Source organism: Mchenga conophoros, linkage group LG4 (assembly GCF_057382185.1).
Source record: "Mchenga conophoros isolate Kocher_MC1m ecotype Shallow Benthic linkage group LG4, M_conophoros_male_GT1.1, whole genome shotgun sequence".
Lineage (NCBI taxonomy): Eukaryota > Metazoa > Chordata > Actinopteri > Cichliformes > Cichlidae > Mchenga > Mchenga conophoros.
In genome coordinates, this window is record NC_140529.1 from 6233618 (window position 1) to 6254658 (window position 21041).

General features: G+C 41.0%; 1 protein-coding gene and 1 pseudogene across 3 annotated transcripts in view; one reads left to right on the forward strand and one right to left on the reverse strand.

Annotated features, from left to right (window-relative positions):
- The window catches only part of LOC146575402 (uncharacterized), a 52639-nt pseudogene extending 41052 nt beyond the window's left edge, over positions 1–11587 (forward strand). The window contains exons 2-8 of the transcript XR_014892118.1: positions 7183–8647; positions 8921–9277; positions 9369–9585; positions 9908–10131; positions 10307–10454; positions 10560–10674; positions 10907–11587. The product of XR_014892118.1 is annotated as an uncharacterized LOC146575402 (transcript). The remainder of the gene's footprint in view (positions 1–7182; positions 8648–8920; positions 9278–9368; positions 9586–9907; positions 10132–10306; positions 10455–10559; positions 10675–10906) is intronic.
- A 1136-nt stretch (positions 11588–12723) lies between these two features.
- Positions 12724–21041, reverse strand: part of LOC146575403 (uncharacterized) — a 34210-nt gene continuing 25892 nt past the window's right edge. For both annotated transcript variants that reach the window (XM_085270106.1, XM_085270107.1), the window contains exons 10-14: positions 18958–18975; positions 18512–18609; positions 16842–16883; positions 16568–16615; positions 12724–14942 (exon numbers count right to left, since the gene is read on the reverse strand). In XM_085270106.1, coding sequence (XP_085126232.1) covers positions 14892–14942; positions 16568–16615; positions 16842–16883; positions 18512–18609; positions 18958–18975 — 257 coding nt within the window. In that variant the 3' untranslated portion in view covers positions 12724–14891. The remainder of the gene's footprint in view (positions 14943–16567; positions 16616–16841; positions 16884–18511; positions 18610–18957; positions 18976–21041) is intronic.

Sequence of the window (21041 nt, forward strand, 5' to 3'; positions counted from 1 at the left end):
TCCTGAACACAGGTACGCCACAGGGTTGTGTGCTTAGCCCCCTCCTATATTCCCTGTTCACACATGACTGTGTTGCTAAACACGTGTCCAACATCATCATCAAGTTTGCGGATGACACAACCATCATAGGCCTCATCACAGGCAATGATGAGACGGCCTATAGAGAGGAGGTGATGGCGCTGTACGAGTGGTGCCTGGAAAATAACCTGACTCTCAACATCAGCAAAACTAGAGAGATGATAGTGGACTACCGGAAACGCCCAGTCAGAGAACACCAGCCCATCCATATCAACGGTGTCAAGGTCGAAAGGGTCAGCAGCTTCAAGATCCTTGGAGTCAACATCACTGAGGACTTCTCCTGGACCCTTCACACAGACGCTGCTATCAGGAAAGCTCGCCAGCGGCTTTACTTCCTGAGGAGGCTGAGGAAGTTTGGCATGCACGCCAACATCACCTCAAATTTCTACAGGTGTGCAATCGAGAGCTTGCTGACGAGCTGCATCACAGTTTGGTACGGAAGCTGCTCTGCCAGCAGCCGTAAATCACTACAGAGGGTGGTGAAGGCAGCAGAGCACATCACTGGCACGAGGCTTCCTGCCATTCAGGACATTTATCTCCAGCGATGCCTCCGTAAAGCACACAGCATCATCAAGGACCACAGCCACCCCGCACATCAGCTCTTCTCCTTGTTACCATTTGGCAGACGTTACAGGAGCCTGTCTGCTCAGACTACAAGACTCAAAAACAGTTTTTACCACCAAGCCATACAACACCTCAACCACAACACTTAAACACACACACACACACTCCACAGGACGCACTCAGAAGCTACCCTTCACAAGTACTCGGTATAATCTGCACTGGTCACTCCACTTTGTTGATATTTATATTTTTAAAAAGTGCAATACTGTAACAACTGCCACAAAAAAGAAAGACTTTTGTACTGTTTAGTTGTACTGCTGCTCATTCCTGTGCAATATCCCATCTGGCCCCCCTCCCCCCTTACATTCCTATTTAAGATTTTCTTTATTTAATCACTAGTGTGTACATATATTTGTATATACAGGGTGGGCCATTTATATGGATACACCGTAATAACATGGGAATGGTTGCTGATATTAAAGTCCTGTTTGTGGCACATTAGTATATGTGAGGGGGCAAACTCCTCAAGATGGGTGGTGACCATGGTGGCCATTTAGAAGTCGGCCATCTTGGACAAAACTTTTGTTTTTTCAATAGGAAGAGGGCCATGTGACACATCAAACTTATTGGTAATGTCACAAGAAAAACAATGGTGTGCTTGGTTTCAACGTAACTTTATTCTTTCATGAGTTATTTACAAGTTTCTGACCACTTATAAAATGTGTTCAATGTGCTGCCCATTGTGTTGGATTGTCAATGCAACCCTCTTCTCCCACTCTTCACACACTGATAGCAACACCGCAGGAGAAATGCCAGCACAGGCATCCAGTATCCGTAGTTTCAGGTGCTGCACATCTCGTATCTTCACACCATAGACAATCCATGGTCACCACCCATCTTGAGGAGTTTGCCCCCTCACATATACTAATGTGCCACGAACAGGACTTTAATATCACCAACCATTCCCATGTTATTACGGTGTATCCATATAAATGGCCCACCTTGTAGATATATATATATATTTAGTCAGTTAACTGAAAATCTCAAATTCAAATTCAAATTCAAATTCAAATTTTATTTGTCACGTACACAGTCATACACAGTACGATATGTAGTGAAATGCTTGGACAACTGCTCGTGACCTAAAGAGAACAAAAAAGGAAAAGGCTATGAATAAGATGGGAAATAAATATGAAAAATTAAAAAGGGTAAATTTAACTAGGAAGGAATAAAATATAAATTAAGGTTAAAAATGAAATAACTGTACAACACAAATTAGAATGAAGGGTAAATTTAACTGGGAAGAATAAGATAAAGATAAATATATAAATTAAAGTTGAAAATAAAATAACTACAACAAAATACACAATACACAATATAGAACTATATAAGAATGTATGAAGAAATATAAATATAAATAAATATATACACAATAACAGCAGCTGTACAAGTATTAACCGGAAATGAAGAATATAGTGACCAGTGTTGTGCAAAAAAACAATGTGTGCAAAAACAATGTCCAGAAAGTCCAGTGTGTGTGTAAGAACCATATGTGTGGGTCAGTACTGTGTGGTGGTGTGATTGAGAGACCGTATCGCCTGCGGGAAGAAGCTCCTCCTCAGTCTCTCTGTGTTGGTCTTCAGGGAGCGGAATCGCTTTCCTGACCTCAACAGAGAGAACAGTCTGTTGTTGGGATGGCTGAGGTCCTTCACGATCTTCCTGGCCTTGGTCCAGCACCGCCTGCTGTAGATTGAGTGCAGGTCAGGGAGCTCGGAGCGGATGGTGCGCTCAGCTGACCGCACAACCCTCTGTAGAGCTCGTCTGTCCTGCATGGTGCTGTTCCCGAACCAGGTTAAGATGTTTCCCGCCAGGATGCTCTCTATGGTGCACGAGTAAAAGTTCCTGAGCACCTTGGAGGGCAGTTGGAAGTCTCTCAAGCGTCTGAGGTGGTAGAGACGCTGTCGGGCCTTTTTCACCACGGTGTTGATGTGACAGGACCATGACAGGTCCTGCGTGATGTGAACTCCGAGGTATTTGAAGCTGTCCACTCTCTCCACTGGGCACTCGTTGATGACGGGGGTCTGGTAGTTCCTCTCCTGCTTAGTGCTGAAGTCCACTATCAGCTCCTTTGTCTTACTGACGTTTAGAAGGAGGTTGTTCCTCTGGCACCAGTTCTCCAGATTCCTAATCTCCTTCAGGTAGGCCGTCTCGTTGTTATCAGAGATCAGGCCCACCACGACGGTGTCGTCAGCAAACTTGATGATGGTGGTGGAGCTGGTAGTGGCCACACAGTCATATGTGTACAAAGAGTACAGCAGGGGGCTCAGAACACACCCCTGGGGGGCTCCAGTGCTGAGAGTGGTGGAGGCTGAGACATGTCCGCCCATCCTTACTGCCTGTGGTCTGCCAGTTAGGAAGTTGGAGATCCACTGACACATAGATGAGCTGAGTCCCAGATGCTCCAGCTTGGTGGTGAGTGTGGAGGGAATTATGGTGTTAACTGCAGAGCTGTAGTCTATGAAGAGCATTTTAACATAATTCCCCCTTCTAGTGTCCAAGTGAGTGAGTGATGTGTGGAGGAGATGAGAGATGGCATCGTCTGTGGAACGATTTGGACGGTAAGCGAACTGTAGTGGGTCCAGTGTGTCTGGTAGTGAAGAAATGATGAAGTCTCTGACCAGGCGTTCAAAGCACTTCATCACTACTGAGGTGAGGGCTACAAATCTCTTTTTTCTTTTACTACATCTTATTAATATTTTGCTCTTACTATTTTTCTATTTATTTTTTATTATTTTAATTTATTTTATTTTTTTCTACTGTACCATTCTGCTGAGTGACTGTCTTCTGCTCGTCAAATACATTTCATTGCGATGTTGACCCTGTGCTAACTTGCATATGACAAATAGAACTGAAACTGAAAACTGAAACTATGTGAAAAAGTAAGTCTCCATCTTCTTAAATCCCAAATTAATATGAATTGTGATTTAACCACATTTTTTGGAAAGCTGGAAAGCAGAGTTCAGTTTCACCACTCCATGGGGTGAACCTTGTCCTGCAGCTGTCGTTGGGTTTGAAGTGCACTGGAATGCCATGCTTGTTAAACATACTCAGGAGATCCTTGGACAAACCTACTACAGAAGGAAAGCCAATGTTGCTTTTATTCTGCTTCTTCCTAGTTGGCGTCTGATCTTCCTTCTGTACATCTTCCCTGATTTGATGAAGGCCATATTTGTGTTCTAGAATATGGTGGGAGTTGAGCTCATTAAATCACCAGTAAACAACAGGGTCTGGTTGTGGGGCTGGGGTTATTCAGTGTTATCATTACTCTGGGTTCTTATCTAACTTTGTGATAAGCTGCGGTCACTGCAGATCCTTTGCAAGGAGTTGTGTTAGCAGTATAATGTGGTTGTTACCGGACAGTTTCCACTGTGCCATTGTGCACTCGCCGTTTTGTACCATAAAAATAACTGTAACGTCTCCACTCCTGAAAAGCTGCATCGCTGCACTGCTCCACCATTCTCCTCCAGTACATCACAAAAGGAAAGTTTTTAAAGCAGAAAAGGTTATTTATTTACAAAAATTCTAATGTTAGAGATCCTGCAACTGGCATTTGGGCTGTGCAGGGGTCTCTCTCTTCCGGAAGATGATTGAATAAAAAGAAAAATAAAATGTTTTGACCACTATGAGTCGGGTTTTCTCTCTTCTATCATGGGGACAAAAGAATCGGGGTTAATATTTGGTGTTTCCGCCCGGTTCTTCGTGTAACAGAGAAAACAAATGTGGCCGAAGGTTGGATCTGATACGAGGCGAACAGAAGACTGGCCTAAAAAGATTTAAAGGTAGGCACAAACCTGTTCAGAGAAAAAGCAAATCTGTGCATATTGGATGAATTCTAAATTATCTGTTCGCTGAGTAGATGATCTTAACTATCAAATTGGCTCAGTAGTGGTAAAACTAAATTCTTGAGAATAAAGTAAAACTTTGAAGCAATGAGAAACTTTGAAGTAATGATAATGAAACTTGGAGAATGACAGTACTGGGTTAAAAGGGATATGGTATTTCATGGTAAAAGAGGAAAAAGAAGTAATGTGTGTTTAGGATGTTAGGTAATTGGTCATTTTTATGTGTTTGAGTCCCTATTGATCATAAGGTTGGACCTGCATCGGTCAAATAGTTCTGGTGGACTTTTGATTGTTGTTTCAAATTAAAGTAAAGTATCTTAGTATCTTATCTTTACAGACGTGTAAAAGGACCCTCCGGCGTGAGGATTATCCCAGGTAGCACCTGCCAATGACTTGGGACCTTGGTTAAAAATAGCTAGTGATTGGATCACTTTGCCATTTGGAACGGTATATGCACTTTTTTGGGCAGCAGAGGTTGGACCTTGGGCGTTCGACGCTTTTAAATTCACTTAGGGTTTAAATGAGGCCAGAGACAGTTTGGAACTGATACTGGTTAATTGATCACAAAAAAGTTGGACTTTTATCTGTTGGATGGTTAATTTAAATTAGTCAAAATTGTGTAGGTTTTCGGAATTAAGTATGTCAGGCCTGATAATTGTTGTTGTAATTACTGGACGTCCTTGTAATATAATATAAGAGATTCTTATGTGGAGGGAGTCTGTAAGCTGACAGTGAGTGAAAGGACTGATGCTATGTTCAGAGTGTGTGTGAAAATGCAAATGTGGAAGCTGTGAACTGCTTAAACCACCGTTGGTTTCAAAAATGGTGCTGTGAACATTGTTGAATGCGTGTATTTAAGACGCCGTTTAAGTTTATTAGGGGGCTATAAATAAAGTTTTGAGTTTTGCATTATATTTATAGTAATTGACTGAGTTTTGATATATATTGAGTGCACTGTACATACCTAAGACCAATATATTACTTTCAATAGTAACCTCTCTTCAGCAATAAATGCTGGTGTGTTTTAGGTTTTCCATTTTGGTGTGTGATGTGAGAATTATTAGAGGCTTAAATTGTTTTTCTTTCACTTTTCAAAGTATCCATCCATCCATCCATCCATTCGCTTCCGCTTATCCTTTTCAGGGTCGTGGGGGGTGCTGGAGCCTATCCCAGCTGTCATAGGGCGAGAGGCGGGGTACACCCTGGACAGGTCGCCAGTCTGTCGCAGGGCTAACACACAGGGACAGACAACCATTCGCACTCACATTCACTCACACATTCACACCTAGTGGCAATTTGGATTATCCAATTAACCTATCCCCACAAGTTACTTTTCAAAGTATGTTTGATAAAATACTCTTGGGAAAAGAGGAAGTCTGAGAGAAGAGAGAGAGAGAGAGAGAGGGAGGGAGAGAGAGAGAGAGAGAGAGAGTGTGTGTGTGTGTGTGTGTGTGTGTGTGTGTGTGTGTGTGTGTGTGTGTGTGTGTGTGTGTGTGTGTGTGTGTGTGTGTGTGTCAAACAGGAAGTCTGAATACAGCTTGTGAGCTGGTGACAGACGTTGCAAGATGAAAACAGAGGAATTAGAGACTGAATGTCTTAGAAAGTAATAAAATGATATTAATTACATGTTTTAGTGTGTCAATACAGGTGGAGTCTTCTCAACCTAAAAACATGAGTACAGAGGCAAAAGATTAACAGTGTAAGATTAACAGAATTGGGAGGAAAAATAGGTCTGTCACGGTCTGGCTGGCAGACCGTGGGGATGTGGGGAAGGAGGACCCAGGCGCGGAGCTCAAAGTTCAAGCAGTGCGTTTATTCACAGTGAGGTAAATGTACACCACACAATAATTCTCCAAAGTGCTCCCTCGACTCCCGTGACATGCCTTCTCCCAAGTGCTGGTATCCCGTGCTCTCTGCCCCTGTGCCTTCACACACTCCGTGTGTCTTGCAGTCCTGTGTTCCGCTGTCCTCCTGAGGAAAAACAGACACAGCCGTTATGGCACCAACTCCGGCAGGCATACACTTAACAACACTAGAGACACTGACGTGGAGTCTAACTCAACGATCCTGCACCGGAGGAAGCTCCATCGCTCTGTTAAGTAGCTCCCCCGACGATCCTGATCAAAAGCAGGTGTGTGGGAAGCTAGGCGTGACCAGCAGCTGGCAGGGCCACACCCATCAAGCCTGCAGGTGGCTGTCCTTCATCCTCCAGCCACACACACACACACACACACACACACACACACACGTGTACACACACCAGCATGGAACACAAGAGCACAGTGCAGCAAACATACATCCAATACACTAATAACAATAAAGGTCCACACTGTTCACGAACCCCGAGTCCCCGGAACCGGGTCCGTGACAAGGCCAGATTTTGGCTTAAAATTTTACAGCTTGACCTCCCACTTGTCCCGATCCTGAGAAGAAGCTCATAGGACAGTTAATCTCCTGATGAAGACCGACAGAACATCGTGGACTTGAAGAATTAACAGCAGACAAAAAGACAGTGCAACTGACGATACCAGCAGCAGGATGGAAGAAACCGCGTGATGGAAAATGCACGGTGAACTGGAGGCTGGTAAGAACAGTGTGACATAACTGTTTAAAGGCACTGAATGTGATATTTTTCCAGGCTGGGACTTAATCTAAAAAGAAAATACTGAAGAGAAACAGAGAAGAAACAGACTGTGTTGTTGGAGATTTGACGGCCACACAGGACACTGTGAAGAGAGGGACAGGGACCAGTGAGAGGTGAAGCCCAGACGAGTTCGACTGCGAGAATAGAGGGTAAAATTGGGTTGAAATTGAAGCCGGAACTCAGGATGGTTTAGGGATGTCCACGTCACAAACAAAGAGGTAAACAAAAAGAAGGTAAAATAAAGAGAGAAAATAACTAACAATTACATTAATGAATAGAAAACACACATACACAAATTGTTACATGTGAAATAATTTTTGGAAAGAATCAGAAGTGAGATAGTTTGAATCAGAACTCAGTGAAAAGATGCATGAATTGATGCAAGTGTGAACCACTAGACAACTCTGTCAGAGAAACAACTCTGGCAGAATGGATGGCGAAACTACTAGAAAATAGGGATATTGTTTTGAACAATAAACTGCCGTGCGACGCTTCTCCAGTCTCTTGCAGGTTGAAACCAGGCGATTGGGTTCTTATCAAGTGTCATTGACTACACCCACAGCCTGTAAAATTGCAGAGAGACCATTTTGGATTCATCAGAGCCACTGCAAGAAAGCAGAGCTTGAAGCCCAGACCAGCAGAGATTCACGAGTGTAAGGGGTGTTTCACCAGGTATCAGTAGGTCCAGTGACGAGGGAGGAGTGCTGATTGAGCTCAGCTCGCACTCTCATTCACTCTCATGTTGGCCAATCAGAAGTCTAGAAGCCTCGGTGGGAAATAGTAAAGAAAGATGGGGCATAGAAGCAGAACCCAGTCCTATGTGTGTAGGGACAGTAACTGTGTGTGTATATGTAAGCATTTAAACACTGCAGAGAGTACAATTAACAGTAACAGTATTGTAGAAATTCATTTCACCGAAACAATAACGCAGCGCACAGTGTGACGTCAAAAAAGGCCCACACCTTTGACGCTACGTTTTCTCCGTTTTTCTCATCCGCACCTACAGTATATGCAAAAACGGAGTTTTCGAAAATATCCACCCTGGCAAGCGTTTTTAGAAATCTCCGTTTTCAGTGACCAAAAACGCCGTTTATGTGTGGACGGAAGGTGCAAGCGAATCACAAATATAATACTTTTTCCAGTCAATGGGAGGAAGGTAATTTAGAACCTGTGGAGCAGTCAGGAGGGAATATAATGGAATAGAGTATTGTTTTTAAATGGTAAATATTAAATTATGTTTCTTGTGTATCCTGTTTGTTACCCAAGCAAAGCTGTCAGCTGGCTTGCACATGAGGGTAATGCAATGTAGTGATAATTGGAAACTCCTATTGCAGAAGCAAATGTTGGAGAAGACCTGCTCTCATCACTTTCACGAGATGACATCAAAGATCTGTTTCCTGGTCCTGAACATTTCCTCAGGCGTCGGGCTCTATGGCTTGCAGTGCACAAATGTGAAGAAGTAAGTTCTGTCCTATCGCTGTGTGATAAAACTGAGAACACACCAGCTTGTTTTATGCAGTTTCAAGTAATTCCACCAATACTCACTTAACAGATAGACAGTAGAATCTTCTTTAGTTTTGATTTAAATCAAGTGGCCTACACATTTGTTAAATATACATATTTTTTATTGTTCAACACTTTACTGATATTTTGTTGTACTTTCTTTCATATTTAGAGACCTAAAGTTCTTGTGCAATTTTATGTGAAATTAGCCCCATGTACACTATTTTAGAACAAGACTGCTGCTGAAAAAACGCTAACAACTACTGGAGATGGTGACTTCTCCAGAGAGGAACCCAGCACTTCTAAGTTTGTGACTATGTCCAACCCAGAGTACATAGTCTTCACAGACAGTGAACTTGAGCAAGCTCGACATTCTTACTTTGAAAAGAAGCGGCTGGGGACAGAGTGTGCTGAACCTTTGTCAAAGGAACTCTTTTGTCGACTCGTAAGAAACACCATGACAAACATGATTTCGATAGCAAGAGCAGCTGACGACTCCAGATACCCCAGCAAACATGAGGTTGATGCCATGGCAAAGCGATTAATGGAGTACTACCCAATGCTTAAAGAAACGTGTGGTGAGTGGGTAAGTAGCATTTGCTCAATATCACTCTGTGTTAATCATGAGTGATGTATCTTATCATCTTTTAATTTTTACCGTTTGTACCTGTTTGGAGCATGTTGATAAAAAGCTAATGAAGAGACTCTCCAATGTCAAATGTCCAAGGAAAGACAAAAAACCTCCTGCGAAGAAGCCAAGAAAGGATGGGAATGAAAGCGTTGCAAAAAGTGACCGCAGTGGGGAGTCCAGTGCATCAACTAGTATTCTAGATAAATCACCAGTTAGATCGATGGGCACCCCAGTGCACCACCAGGATGGCAGTGATGAAGAATGTAAGTATAATATGATGCACCCTCTTATTACAGCCTGAGTGTAAATGTGGTTTGGACGATACTTTTTGTTTTTTTGTTAAAAATTCTGCTAACAATGGAACACAATTACTTCACTGTTTATCTTGGAGTCTTTGTGTTCCATTTAATAGTGACAACTTCACAGGATTAATGAACAATTTTAAGATAGGTGGTTAGTTAATTTGTTGATCTAATTTACAGATATATTTTGGTATTTTTGTTTTATTGTTTTGCACCAATAACATATATATAAAGCCTTACTGTGGCAATAAATGATTTGCACACCTCTGCTCTGTGTGTTTAGCTGGTTCAGCTGACTTCTTTGACAGCCAAAAGACCCAGGCAAGACACTACAATACACTTCAAGAAATATACAAGCCCAAAAAACCAAACAAAGCTGCTGTTACCCAACTGCTGAACCTGGAGTTTGAGTCTAGAAGACAATTCATTAACTCTGATGCTATAAAGGAGCAGGACAGAGCAGTGAAGATACTAGAGGCATATCCTTGTTTCAGAGAACTGGATCATGTAAGCCGCACTTATTTCTTTTAGCCATCCTGTTATTCCTTTGGGGACATTTTGATATGATTTTCAAATTTCTTAAATACTGGCCCTCATGTTTAAATTGTTATCACTTATTGTCAAGACCAGATACAGAGCTAGACAGATCTATCTCAGTTGGGTTTCTGTCTGTATTTTTCAGGTCCTTGATGAGCTGCGGAGAATTATTCAACCATCCAACTTGAAATACATTTCTGAGATGAAGGATAGATGGGAAATCTTCTACTCGAAGGTGCAGTTTTATGGTGTCATGAAGAAAGTTATGAAGCCGCCAAAAACTTTGGATGGAGGTAATGCTACAGTATCTTGATTTGTCTACATTTATGCTTTGCAGATTACATTATTTGCAATGCTTAATGGTGTTGCCCTGTCTTATTTTTCTTTTTTCAAACCAGTGGAACATGCAGCAGCTGTGTTCAGAGCCCTTCCCGTGCTTTTCCCTTCCCTTCCAGCACAGTACCACCTAAGAAGCTGGGCATCTGTAGTGAGGCTTTTTTCCATGTCCTAAAGGTAAGGCTGGAATATTCTATGTGTATATATTGTTGAATTTTGCAGTTACTCATGTTTTCATTTTATATATTTTACTGTGGAGTCAGTCAAATATTCTTAAAGTTCAGATCCCCATAACATGTTGATGTTAGTAAAACCTACAAAAAAAGTTGATCTATTTTAAACTCTAATGCAACTCAAAAATTGTGTTTCTTACGGTCTTGTTCTAATCCTCTTTTTTTCTGTCATGTAGACTTCAGAAGACCCTGAAGGTTACCTGCGTCAGCGACCCCTGGCTTGTCCAGTTCTGCTTGTCTCTGAAGGCAACTGCATGATAGCTGTTGGAACCACACCGGTGAGCACTTTTGACCGGAAGGATCTTAATGAGGGACTGCTCTATCTGATGGCATATTACTATGCCCTCCACCTCACATATCCAAAGTGCATTTCCACGCTGCTGTCTGTCTTGCAAACTGAAATACTCAAAGACTCCATCCATGACCGAGATTCAACCCCTTCTTACAAGAAGGCGCTTGGTGAGTGGAAGTCATTCATTGAGTGAGTCTCTCAGATGACAGACTCCATCTGCCTTGTTTATCAGACTCAGTGTTAGTCAGTGAGGTTGTTTTTTTTTTCTTTAGAAAAGTTGTTCAAATGTAAAACACATGTTTGTTTGTGTGGTCGTTAAACTTGTTCTTCTAAAATGTTATGTAATATAGGATTTGAAATAGTGATTGTTTTAAGCTTCAGCAAAATTTATTTTTGATACCAGCCATGAGTGTGTTATACTGTTATTATTCATGTTAAGAGTATCTGGAATATGCACTTCTTATATTGGCCATGTTACACAGTACCCTGTTGAAATGTATAATTTTAGACATGATTCTCCTGGAACAGACCTCAGTGAGTTACTGACCCATTGCTGTGTCAATAAAAGCGCAAAAACTAAGAGTGCTTTTGCTGTCTTAATTTAAGATGAATTCCCTTATTTTTAGTAGCTTTTTGAAGAGATGGTGTCTTATTCTCAGGAATTTTTGCTGATTATTGTTCTCAGAGTCGAAACATAATTCTTATAGTTAGCTCAATCAAGAAAGAAACAATTCAGTTTTAAGAAAATTTGTCCTATAGTAAGGTGTTTTTTTTATGTGAAAAATCTAAATTAAGGTGTAGAATCTTAAAGTAAGCAAATAATTCTTGAAAACAGCTTGTTCAAGAAAGCATAATACTCATTTTAGGTACATATTTTCTAAATATCAAAGTGTCTTTTACTTATAATAAGTCACATTTTCTTCAAATAAGCATACATTTTAGACAATTTTGTCTAGTTAAAAGGCATATGGCAGTTAGATTAATTTGCTAGTTTTAAGAATTCTAGTCAAGCAACTTTTGCTTACCCCATTGGCAGATTTTTTTTGCTCAAAACAAGAAAATTTTGTCAGATTTAAGAATATTTAGCGTGTTTCAAGTATAGCTGTTTTTGCAGTGCAGCCATTGACCAAATTTAGGCTTACTGATACATTTGGGTGAAACCAACCATTCCAATGTAAGGAACAAACACCCACCGATATATAAATAAAGACCAGGGCAGTCACAGAGCTGCGAGTCTCAGAGCCCTCACTCTCAGTGCGAGTGCTCTGTGCTGCCCTTGTATACAAGTAAAACTGTGTTTCTCCTCTCTGATTCTCAACTGAAAAAGTGTTTAAGAATGCATCTCTTGACAGTCTCTTATATATAATACATTTATACATACAGTGTCAAAGGAACCTGTCTTTGAATGAAGATTTAAGGTGACAGGAAATATAAATAAATACTGAAGCTCAGTATTTGAAACAGAGTTCATTCACTGCTGTAATAACTAATAATGATTGAAATAATAACTTATTATATTTGCATCACCAAAGTGAGATGACTTTAGTCTCATGAACAACATTAGCTAATTGTTATTTACTAGCTAATCTTAAATGATTGTTCAGTACAGAAGTGAAGCCCAATAATCATGATTTCACAGTCCTGTGGTCTCAGCCTCAGATACTTATCAAATCAAAGCTCATGTAGAAACAAACAAACAAATGAACAAAAGATTTTCTCCTTTATTTCTGTCAAACAAAGCTGTATGAAACGTTTCCAGCAGTTAGTGTCATGGTTGCTAGGCAACCTGGGCAGCGCAACGGAGGCTAGACCATCCCATTTCAGAAGCCTTGCACTTCCAGCCTTAGCAGTCTTTGAGTACGCGGCCCGTGTGGACCGTCAAGGCTGCGTACTTTAAGGCTGCAGACCCTGAATTGGGATACAGACAACATGTCCTGAAGTTCTCCAGAGGCCTGGTAATGAACTAATCACGTGATTCAGGTGTGTTGACCCAGGGTGAGATCTAAAACTCAGGGGTTTGGGAAGCGCATCTGTAACCGGAAGGTCGCCAGTTCGATCCCCGGGCTCTCTGTCCTGGTCGTTGTGTCCTTCACCTGCCACCTACTGGTGTTGGCCAGAGGGGCCGATGGCGCGATATGGCAGCCTCGCTTCTGTCAGTCTGCCCCAGGGCAGCTGTGGCTACAACCGTAGCTGCCTCCACCAGTGTGTGAATGCGCGAATGAATGAATAGTGGCATTGTAAAGCGCTTTGGGTGCCTTGAAAAGCGCTATATAAATCCAATCCATTATTATTATTATTATTATCATTATTAAAACCTGCAGGGACACCGGCCCTTGTGGACGGGGTTTGGGGACCCCTGGTGTAGATGAATCCTTAATGTGACTGTTTCAATTAAAGAAATGTTTTTGTTTGATTTTTCTTTTTTATTCATTTCTTATTTATTACTTGGTTTTAAATATAGCTTTTTATACACTTTACAAGTCTGGCTCCTGTGCTCAGATATGTTCACCGGGTCCGTTCTATTATCTGCTTACATTTTTCTCTTTTCAGTCTGGACATTTTTGTTCCACACCAAGGAGTATGTATGGGAATCATAGATGCTTGTCTAAACTCACATCTACACATTCAAAAACAAAACAAAAAAACTCCTACTCAGTCTCTATTACAAACACAATAAATAAAGTTGTTGGCTTAAAAAATATATAAAAATAAAAATTTTTACATAAACAAAAACTAAAATATATTCCACAAATGCATCAAAAGCCAAAAACTGAAAACACAGAACAATGTCTACAGTCTTCCATATGTGAGGGACAGATATGTGGGATAATTACACATACACAAGAGTGGACCAAGTAAAGCGCTATACAAATACAGACCATTTACCATATATAAGAGTGAAATAACGTGACAGTATGAAAATGAAAACGTGCAGAGAAGACCGCTTTTTTCACATCTCTTTGTTTTTGCAGTGATTTATGAAAATAATAAAAGCATTGCGGTAGGTAATTTTCTATTTATACTTCCATGAAACACAAACACATTCGATGGATGTATGAGGACTGTACAGTGAGAACTTATCTAGAACAACTGTTAACAGATAAGATCACATTTTAGGGGTAAAGCTAGCACAGCTGGCTTAGAAAAAGGTAAAAGTTCAATTTTTTATGGTGGCTTCGCTTAATGTGCATTGTGCAATAAAAAAATAATAATATTTAATTTTTTTTAGGCACTTTTAGCTTTTCAGCTGAAGCTTTATCACAACATACTTAATACATACAAGGAATAGAAAAAAAGCCACCAAACCTTTCCCCAAATATGCACACATGAACAGAGGCAATTAGTCCATTAGCCATAAAAACGTAACTTTTTTCTTTTGCAGTCGCACTAAATATAGTAGTCTGCACAGTGGAACACTTGAACACACAGAGACACACACATATATATGTTTACTGACTACATGCATAATCTGTGTCTTTGTGTTTAAAATTATTCTAAATATGACAAAAAACCAACTCGTTATTGTTCGTGTTAAAACAGATTTTCTGCAGTGCACTTCTTCTGGTAAGACTTTGGGCACTTAAAACCAGCACAGCAGTAAAACATTTTGCATGAGGCGGACAGAAAACAATCTTGATGTGCGACTGCAGAGCAGTTACATGAACAGGCATGCTGCGGCTTGTTTGGTCCCACTCTTCTTCACATTGGAAGCTTATCCACCTTTGGGCGCAGAGGCCTTCACAGACCACCTTTACTTCACCTGGACTGTGTAAGTCCAGATCTGTGTAAGGCAGATCCTCGTATCCAGATTTATCCAGATTCTCAGCAGCTCAGAACTTCTAATGGTGTGTTCTATTTGGGCAAGGGCTTTAAATTATGGTGTTTTCAGGTGAATTTATGATGATGGAACTCTCGGGCGTCTGTATGACAAAGAGAAAGAGAAAAGCACTTAGTCAAGTGTGTGCTTGACTGGCGAAACGCATGGCTGATAATTTTTAATGGAGGTTTCTGTGGCAGAGTGACTGTAGTCAGCTCTTATCAGTCCCAAAGATCTGACTGAGTAGTCCATATCTTTGGGTAAGCTTTCAAATGGAGCATCCTGGGCTGTGTATTTGAACTGTGATCTTTTCCCAAAACCTGAGTAGTTTTCTTGCTTAGACCTCCATGTATCAGACAATACAATAGAGATAGAGGTAGTCAGTAAGTGAAAGTACATTTAAAATAAAAAGTCCAAAAGACATGCTTCAAACTAAATGACTGCGTTGAAAGTCTTTTTCACACCGTGATTTCTTTGGACTGTTATAAAAGCGTACATCTTTTATAACTTTATGAAAACAAGTATTTGGTGCACAAGTTTGAATTTATTTTGGACTTTCTCTAATCCGCACTGTGTCAGAATTATACATGCGTGCTCCAATATATAGATCAGCCACCCTCATTAATATTAATGTAAATGTCCTTTAGCCACATCAACCAAGTGCTTTTCATAGCCAAGAACGGTCTTATGGCTGGATATCTGAACCCTCTCCTTGACCAAACTGGTAGAGTCATTCGTGTCAAATTCTGTAGAATTTTAGCTTTAAATATCACACATACTTTACATACTACATACTGACATTTTCAGTGGCCTTTCTTGCCATCAAAATAAACCTGGATCTGTAATTTGGGACATTTAAAAAAATGTCTGCGTGCTTGCTAGTTGAAAATATGTAAAAGAAAGATATTTAAACAGACACTAGTAAAAAATAATAGTAAAAGTCAGCTTGTGATCATCTCTGATCAACAGCCTTATTAAATGCAGAGTAGTTTGGGCCCATTAGCAGGATTCATCATGTCATCACTTAAAGACCAGTTACAATAGAAACAGAGGTGAGAGTCAAGTTACAAAAAAATAAAAAGCCAGTTAAAATGAATGTGAAGTCCAAAAGACACGCATCAAACAAAATATCCGTGTTGTGTCATGTGGCCTAAATCTTTTTTCACGTCGTTGGCAAAGATGTTGTGGAAATTTGGGGACTCCTGCAGAAACCCATATTTGAACAGACTCAATAGAAAGACTTGCAAAAGTCAGCTGGTGATAATTTCTGAATGGTGTATTGCTGAATTTCACAATAATGCAAAATAAAACAGGTAGATTATTTTTCAACATGAAATTGTTAGTCACAAAAAATAAGAAAATGCTACTTTTGTCTAACGTTTTTTTAATCAGCTCCTCACAAAGGAAACTTAACCCAGTGATCTGTGCGTTTCTTCCCAGCTGAGAGAAGTCCAGTATCGAGCACATAAGCAGACACAGTTTTGTTTTGTTTTGTTTTGTTTTTTTACCTACAGTTGTTGGAAAAATAGATTTTTGTAGTTACAGCTGGACCTCTGCTGACAAAAAAAAAAAAAAAAAGCACACTTAGTGGGAACAAATATCAAATCAGTCAAGGCTGTGTTTCCATTCGGGTCTTGTCTGGTCTCATCAGTCAAGGAAACCACGTGTTTGAAACATTAAGTCTTTTACAGGCACCGTTTATGAAAGTAGTAGTACAGTAAAAATTACCGTTAATAAAATGGGACCCTCTTCAACATCCCTGGGAAATGTGTTTTGCTAAAAAGAGAAGAAAATAATACTGTTAAAGCAAAAACACGCAGACCAGGGTTTAACACAAAGTTGACTCTCTACCAATGTTAAGAAACAGATAAATCACTTCTGTTGTTCTTATTAATGAAATGTAATATCTAAGTAAGACTATCAAATAACTGCAAGTTTAGTTGTATCCTAATCCTCTGTGCTTCAGTTACAGTGAGTTAGCATCCACATTCTACAAAAATACCTGCATCTCTGTCATTCTTACTTCTTCCCTCAAGTTTGGAATCTGAAGCAGAAATGAAACAGAAGCCATGGTCAACCTTCATTTCCGCATCAATGTGACAAATTTGTGCTATTACATAAAAGGTTTAACACTCTGTCATACTCATGTTCTCACAGAAACTGATTCAAATCAAAAATCTACGTGTAAAACTCTCAAGTTCCCTCGCTTGCGTGTGACTTTCAACTTGCAAGTACAAATTCGTTTAAGTCGATTGGTCTTTGGATTGTTAAATTTGTGGTTGCCATGACAATCAGAAATCAGATGAGTTTGGCTTACTCAGCTTTACTGAGCTTCAGGTCCTGGAAGGGTGATACAGTTTGAAGCTGGAGGATCTCTATATTAATATCCCATGAGGCTCATACAAGCTAGGTCCCTTAACTTTCGGTAGCTGTTGGAAAGATAAAGTTGTGCTATACCAGTCAGAAATACCATTATTACTTTAGTATTACGTTAACACAAAGTCAGGGCTCACCCGGGACCTTTGCTGTGAGTCACACGGTGCAGCATAAAGGCCCTTTTACAACAGATACGGCATGCGCTGCACTCATCGCTAACTAAGAGTGAAGGATCCAACATTTGTTGCGCTGGCCGCTGTCGTTTTTTTGCAGCAGCTCTTCGTGTACTAGATGCGCCTGCTCCTTGTCGTTTCAAAACATGTACCTCTCTTACTTTATATCCTCTACAAGAATTTGTGTTGTATTATGTTGAAATGTTCAATAAAACACGTATCGCTCATTCATAATGAAGAAAGCTTTGTAACTGTCCCGACTAGTGAGGAGTCTGTTGTTTCCACAGCACTGCTCTCCCCCTGAACTGAGCAGTTGAAAAGGCTCTGGGTCTGTATAAACACATAAACCTGTGACTCAAAAAATTTACCGAACTCAGACACGCACAAAATGTTTTCATTCGTGGTGATGAAGGAAAACACTGGCACATGAAAGGGCATTTACCCTTCAAGGGCCTGAGGCTAAGTAAAGCCCACCCATCTGTTATCTGATTGGATTGTTAAATTTGTTACATGACATTGACCGATCTGCTGAAAGGAACCGGGTCAAACTTCATAACTGCAAGTTGAAAGTCACACACAGCCTTGAGAGCAGAGTTTTACACATAGTTTTTTGCTTTGTATCTGTAGCCAGACCTCAACAAAAATATTTGTAACTTGTGTAAATAGTTTTTACAAACTCATAAATTCTCATCTATCACAAACATAAAATTTTCAGATATTTTGGTTTACAAAGTACTCAGTCCACAACTACACATTGTGATTTACAAGTACAAAATATTTATGACCACAATGTGAGCCCATATATGTCTGGGTACATGCTGCTACGCCATTCTTTAAGCCACATGTATCACACACACGGCCCAGGGCCCAGAATCAGTCTGGCAAAGACTCTAACCGGAGTCTTCAATCATTTTGTTTTTCAGTGGGGTTTTTTTGTTTTTTGTTTTTTTAAACAGGAAATGTTGGTAAATTTATGGAATTACCCTCTTTTATCTGGAATTTTACACATTTATTTATTTTTATCAGCATTTGCTGTCCTGCTTTATTGTATTAAATTAAATGTGTAGTTGAACATCCTTACATCCCTGCATTAAGCAACATTCACATCTGAGCTGCCACTCACCTGCTGAATCTGGTTACGCATGTACAGATAAATTGCCATGGGGACAATGATGTTCGTCATGATAAGAACTCCTATTAAAATCTTTTGGATGTCACTTCCTGTTTGAGAAGAAGTTGAACATGTATTAATTTTCAAAGTAACACTCCCTTGATAACACATATTTATGCATGAATAAAGTTTTTAAAGTGCATGAACTATTAATTTTTGTCTTGTTTTCTATAGTGTGGCCAATCTGTAAGATTCACACATTTAATAAATATCGTACATGCTATATGGTTGTTTTAAAACAATTATGTTGAATTCTGTATTTGTTTTATCAGTTTTTGGAACCTGAAAAAGAAAATGAGGACTTGGGCTCTTTTGGAATGTCGGTACTACAACAAACTTGTCAATATACATTTTACTGAAGCAAAGAATAAATAAATAAACAAAAAACACAAGCTTACCCGTTTCTTTTTCTGAACCTATGAAAAAACAGGAAAGACTGTATGAGAACATCTGCAAACTAAACGTGTGTCGAGAGTATTGCGGTTTGTTTCTTTCAGTACATAGCTTGTTATAGAATGTTAATTATAATGCCAGTGCAATCTTGTTAATATATATATATAATTGTATCAACCCAAATAAACACTAAAATATTAATAAACAATAAAAATGAACTAAAACTATACAAGTGGACTTGGAGAAGGCATTCGACCGTGTCCCTCGGGGTGTCCTGTGGGAGGTGTTGCGGGAGTATGGTGTGCCTGGCCCATTGCTACGGGCCATTCGATCCCTATACAACCGTTGCAAGAGCTTGGTTCGCATTGCCGGCAATAAGTCGGACTCGTTCCTGGTGGGTGATGGGCTCCGGCAGGGCTGCCCTTTGTCTCCGGTTCTGTTCATAATTTTTATGGACAGGATTTCTAGGCGCAGCCAAGTGGCGGAGGGCTTTCGCTTTGGTGGCCTCAGAATCTCATCTCTGATTTTTGCAGATGATGTGGTTCTGTTGGCTTCATCGGGTGAGGGCCTCCAGCTCGCACTGGAGTGGTTCGCAGCCGAGTGTGAAGCAGCGGGAATGAGGATCAGCACTCCGGGTCGGGGGTGAGTTCCTGCCCCAAGTGGAGGAGTTCAAGTATCTCGGGGTCTTGTTCGCAAGTGATGGGAGAAGGGAGCCGGAGATTGACAGACGGATTGGGGCTGCAGCTGCAGTAATGCGGACGCTGCACCGGTCCGTCGTGGTGAAGAGGGAGCTGAGTGTAAAAGCGAAGCTCTCAATTTACCGGTCGATCTACGTCCCTACCATCACCTATGGCCACGAGCTGTGGGTAGTGACCGAAAGAACGAGATCGCGGATACAAGCGGCAGAAATGAGCTTCCTCCGAAGGGTGGCTGGCCTCTCCCTTAGAGATAGGGTGAGAAATTTGGCCATCCGGGAGGGGCTCAGAGTAGAGCCGCTGCTGCTCCACATCGAAAGGAGCCAGCTGAGGTGGTTCGGGCATCTGACAAGGATTCCCCCTGGGCGCCTCCTGGGTGAGGTGTTCCAGGCATGTCCCACCGGGAGGAGGCCCCGGGGCAGACCCAGGACACGCTGGAGAGATTATATCTCTCGGCTGGCCTGGGAACGCCTTGGTGTTCCCCCGGATAAGCTGGAGGAGGTGGCTGGGGAGAGGGAGGTCTGGGCCTCTTTGCTTAGGCTGCTGCCCCCGCGACCCGGCCCCGGACAAAGCGGATGAAGATGGATGGATGGATAAAACTATACAAGTACAACTGCAAATTAAAGTAACTCTTAATTTCAGTATCAAAAGTATATTCAAAAAACTTACAAATTCCTCCCTGTGAACCTATGGGAGAAAGGAAAGACTATGAGTACAATCGCAAGGAACGGTTTTTAAATCAGAGTACAGCATCAAGTTAGTTAAACTGATCTGTTCAGCTGTAAGTCCCAGAGGGGGGATGTGGATCAGTTTCATCTGCTTTAGTGTTAAAGAAATTGACGACTGGTGCACTACAAGGGCAGCAATGAGAGATAATGGTTTCACATGTGGGGGACACTTTTCCCTTCTCATCTTTTCTTACTGTTTGTTCACTAGTTTTGCATTTGGCTGCTGGTAGCATGAGGCGATATGGATACAGAGGTTGCACAGGCAGTTCATCTCATCCAGGATACGTGTTATTGTCAGAAGGTTTGCTGTGTCCCAGCACAATCTCAAGAGCATGGAGGAGAATCCGGGAGATAGGTTTTTACTCTAGAAGAGCTGGACAGGGACAGAGAAGATCCTTAACTCATCAGCAGGGCAGGTATCGGCTTCTTTGTGCCAGGAAGAACAAGATGAGCACTGCCAGAGCTACAAAATGACCTCCAGCAGGTCACTGGTGTGAATGTCTCTGACCACAAAATCAGGAACAGACTTCATGAGGGTGGCTTGAAGTTCTCTAGTGGGCGCTGTGCTCACTGGCCGACACTCCGGAGACTAATCATCATATCCTCCTATAAGATCTCACATCATTAGATGTTTCCAGGTCCAAACTTCTCTTCAGCTGCCAAACT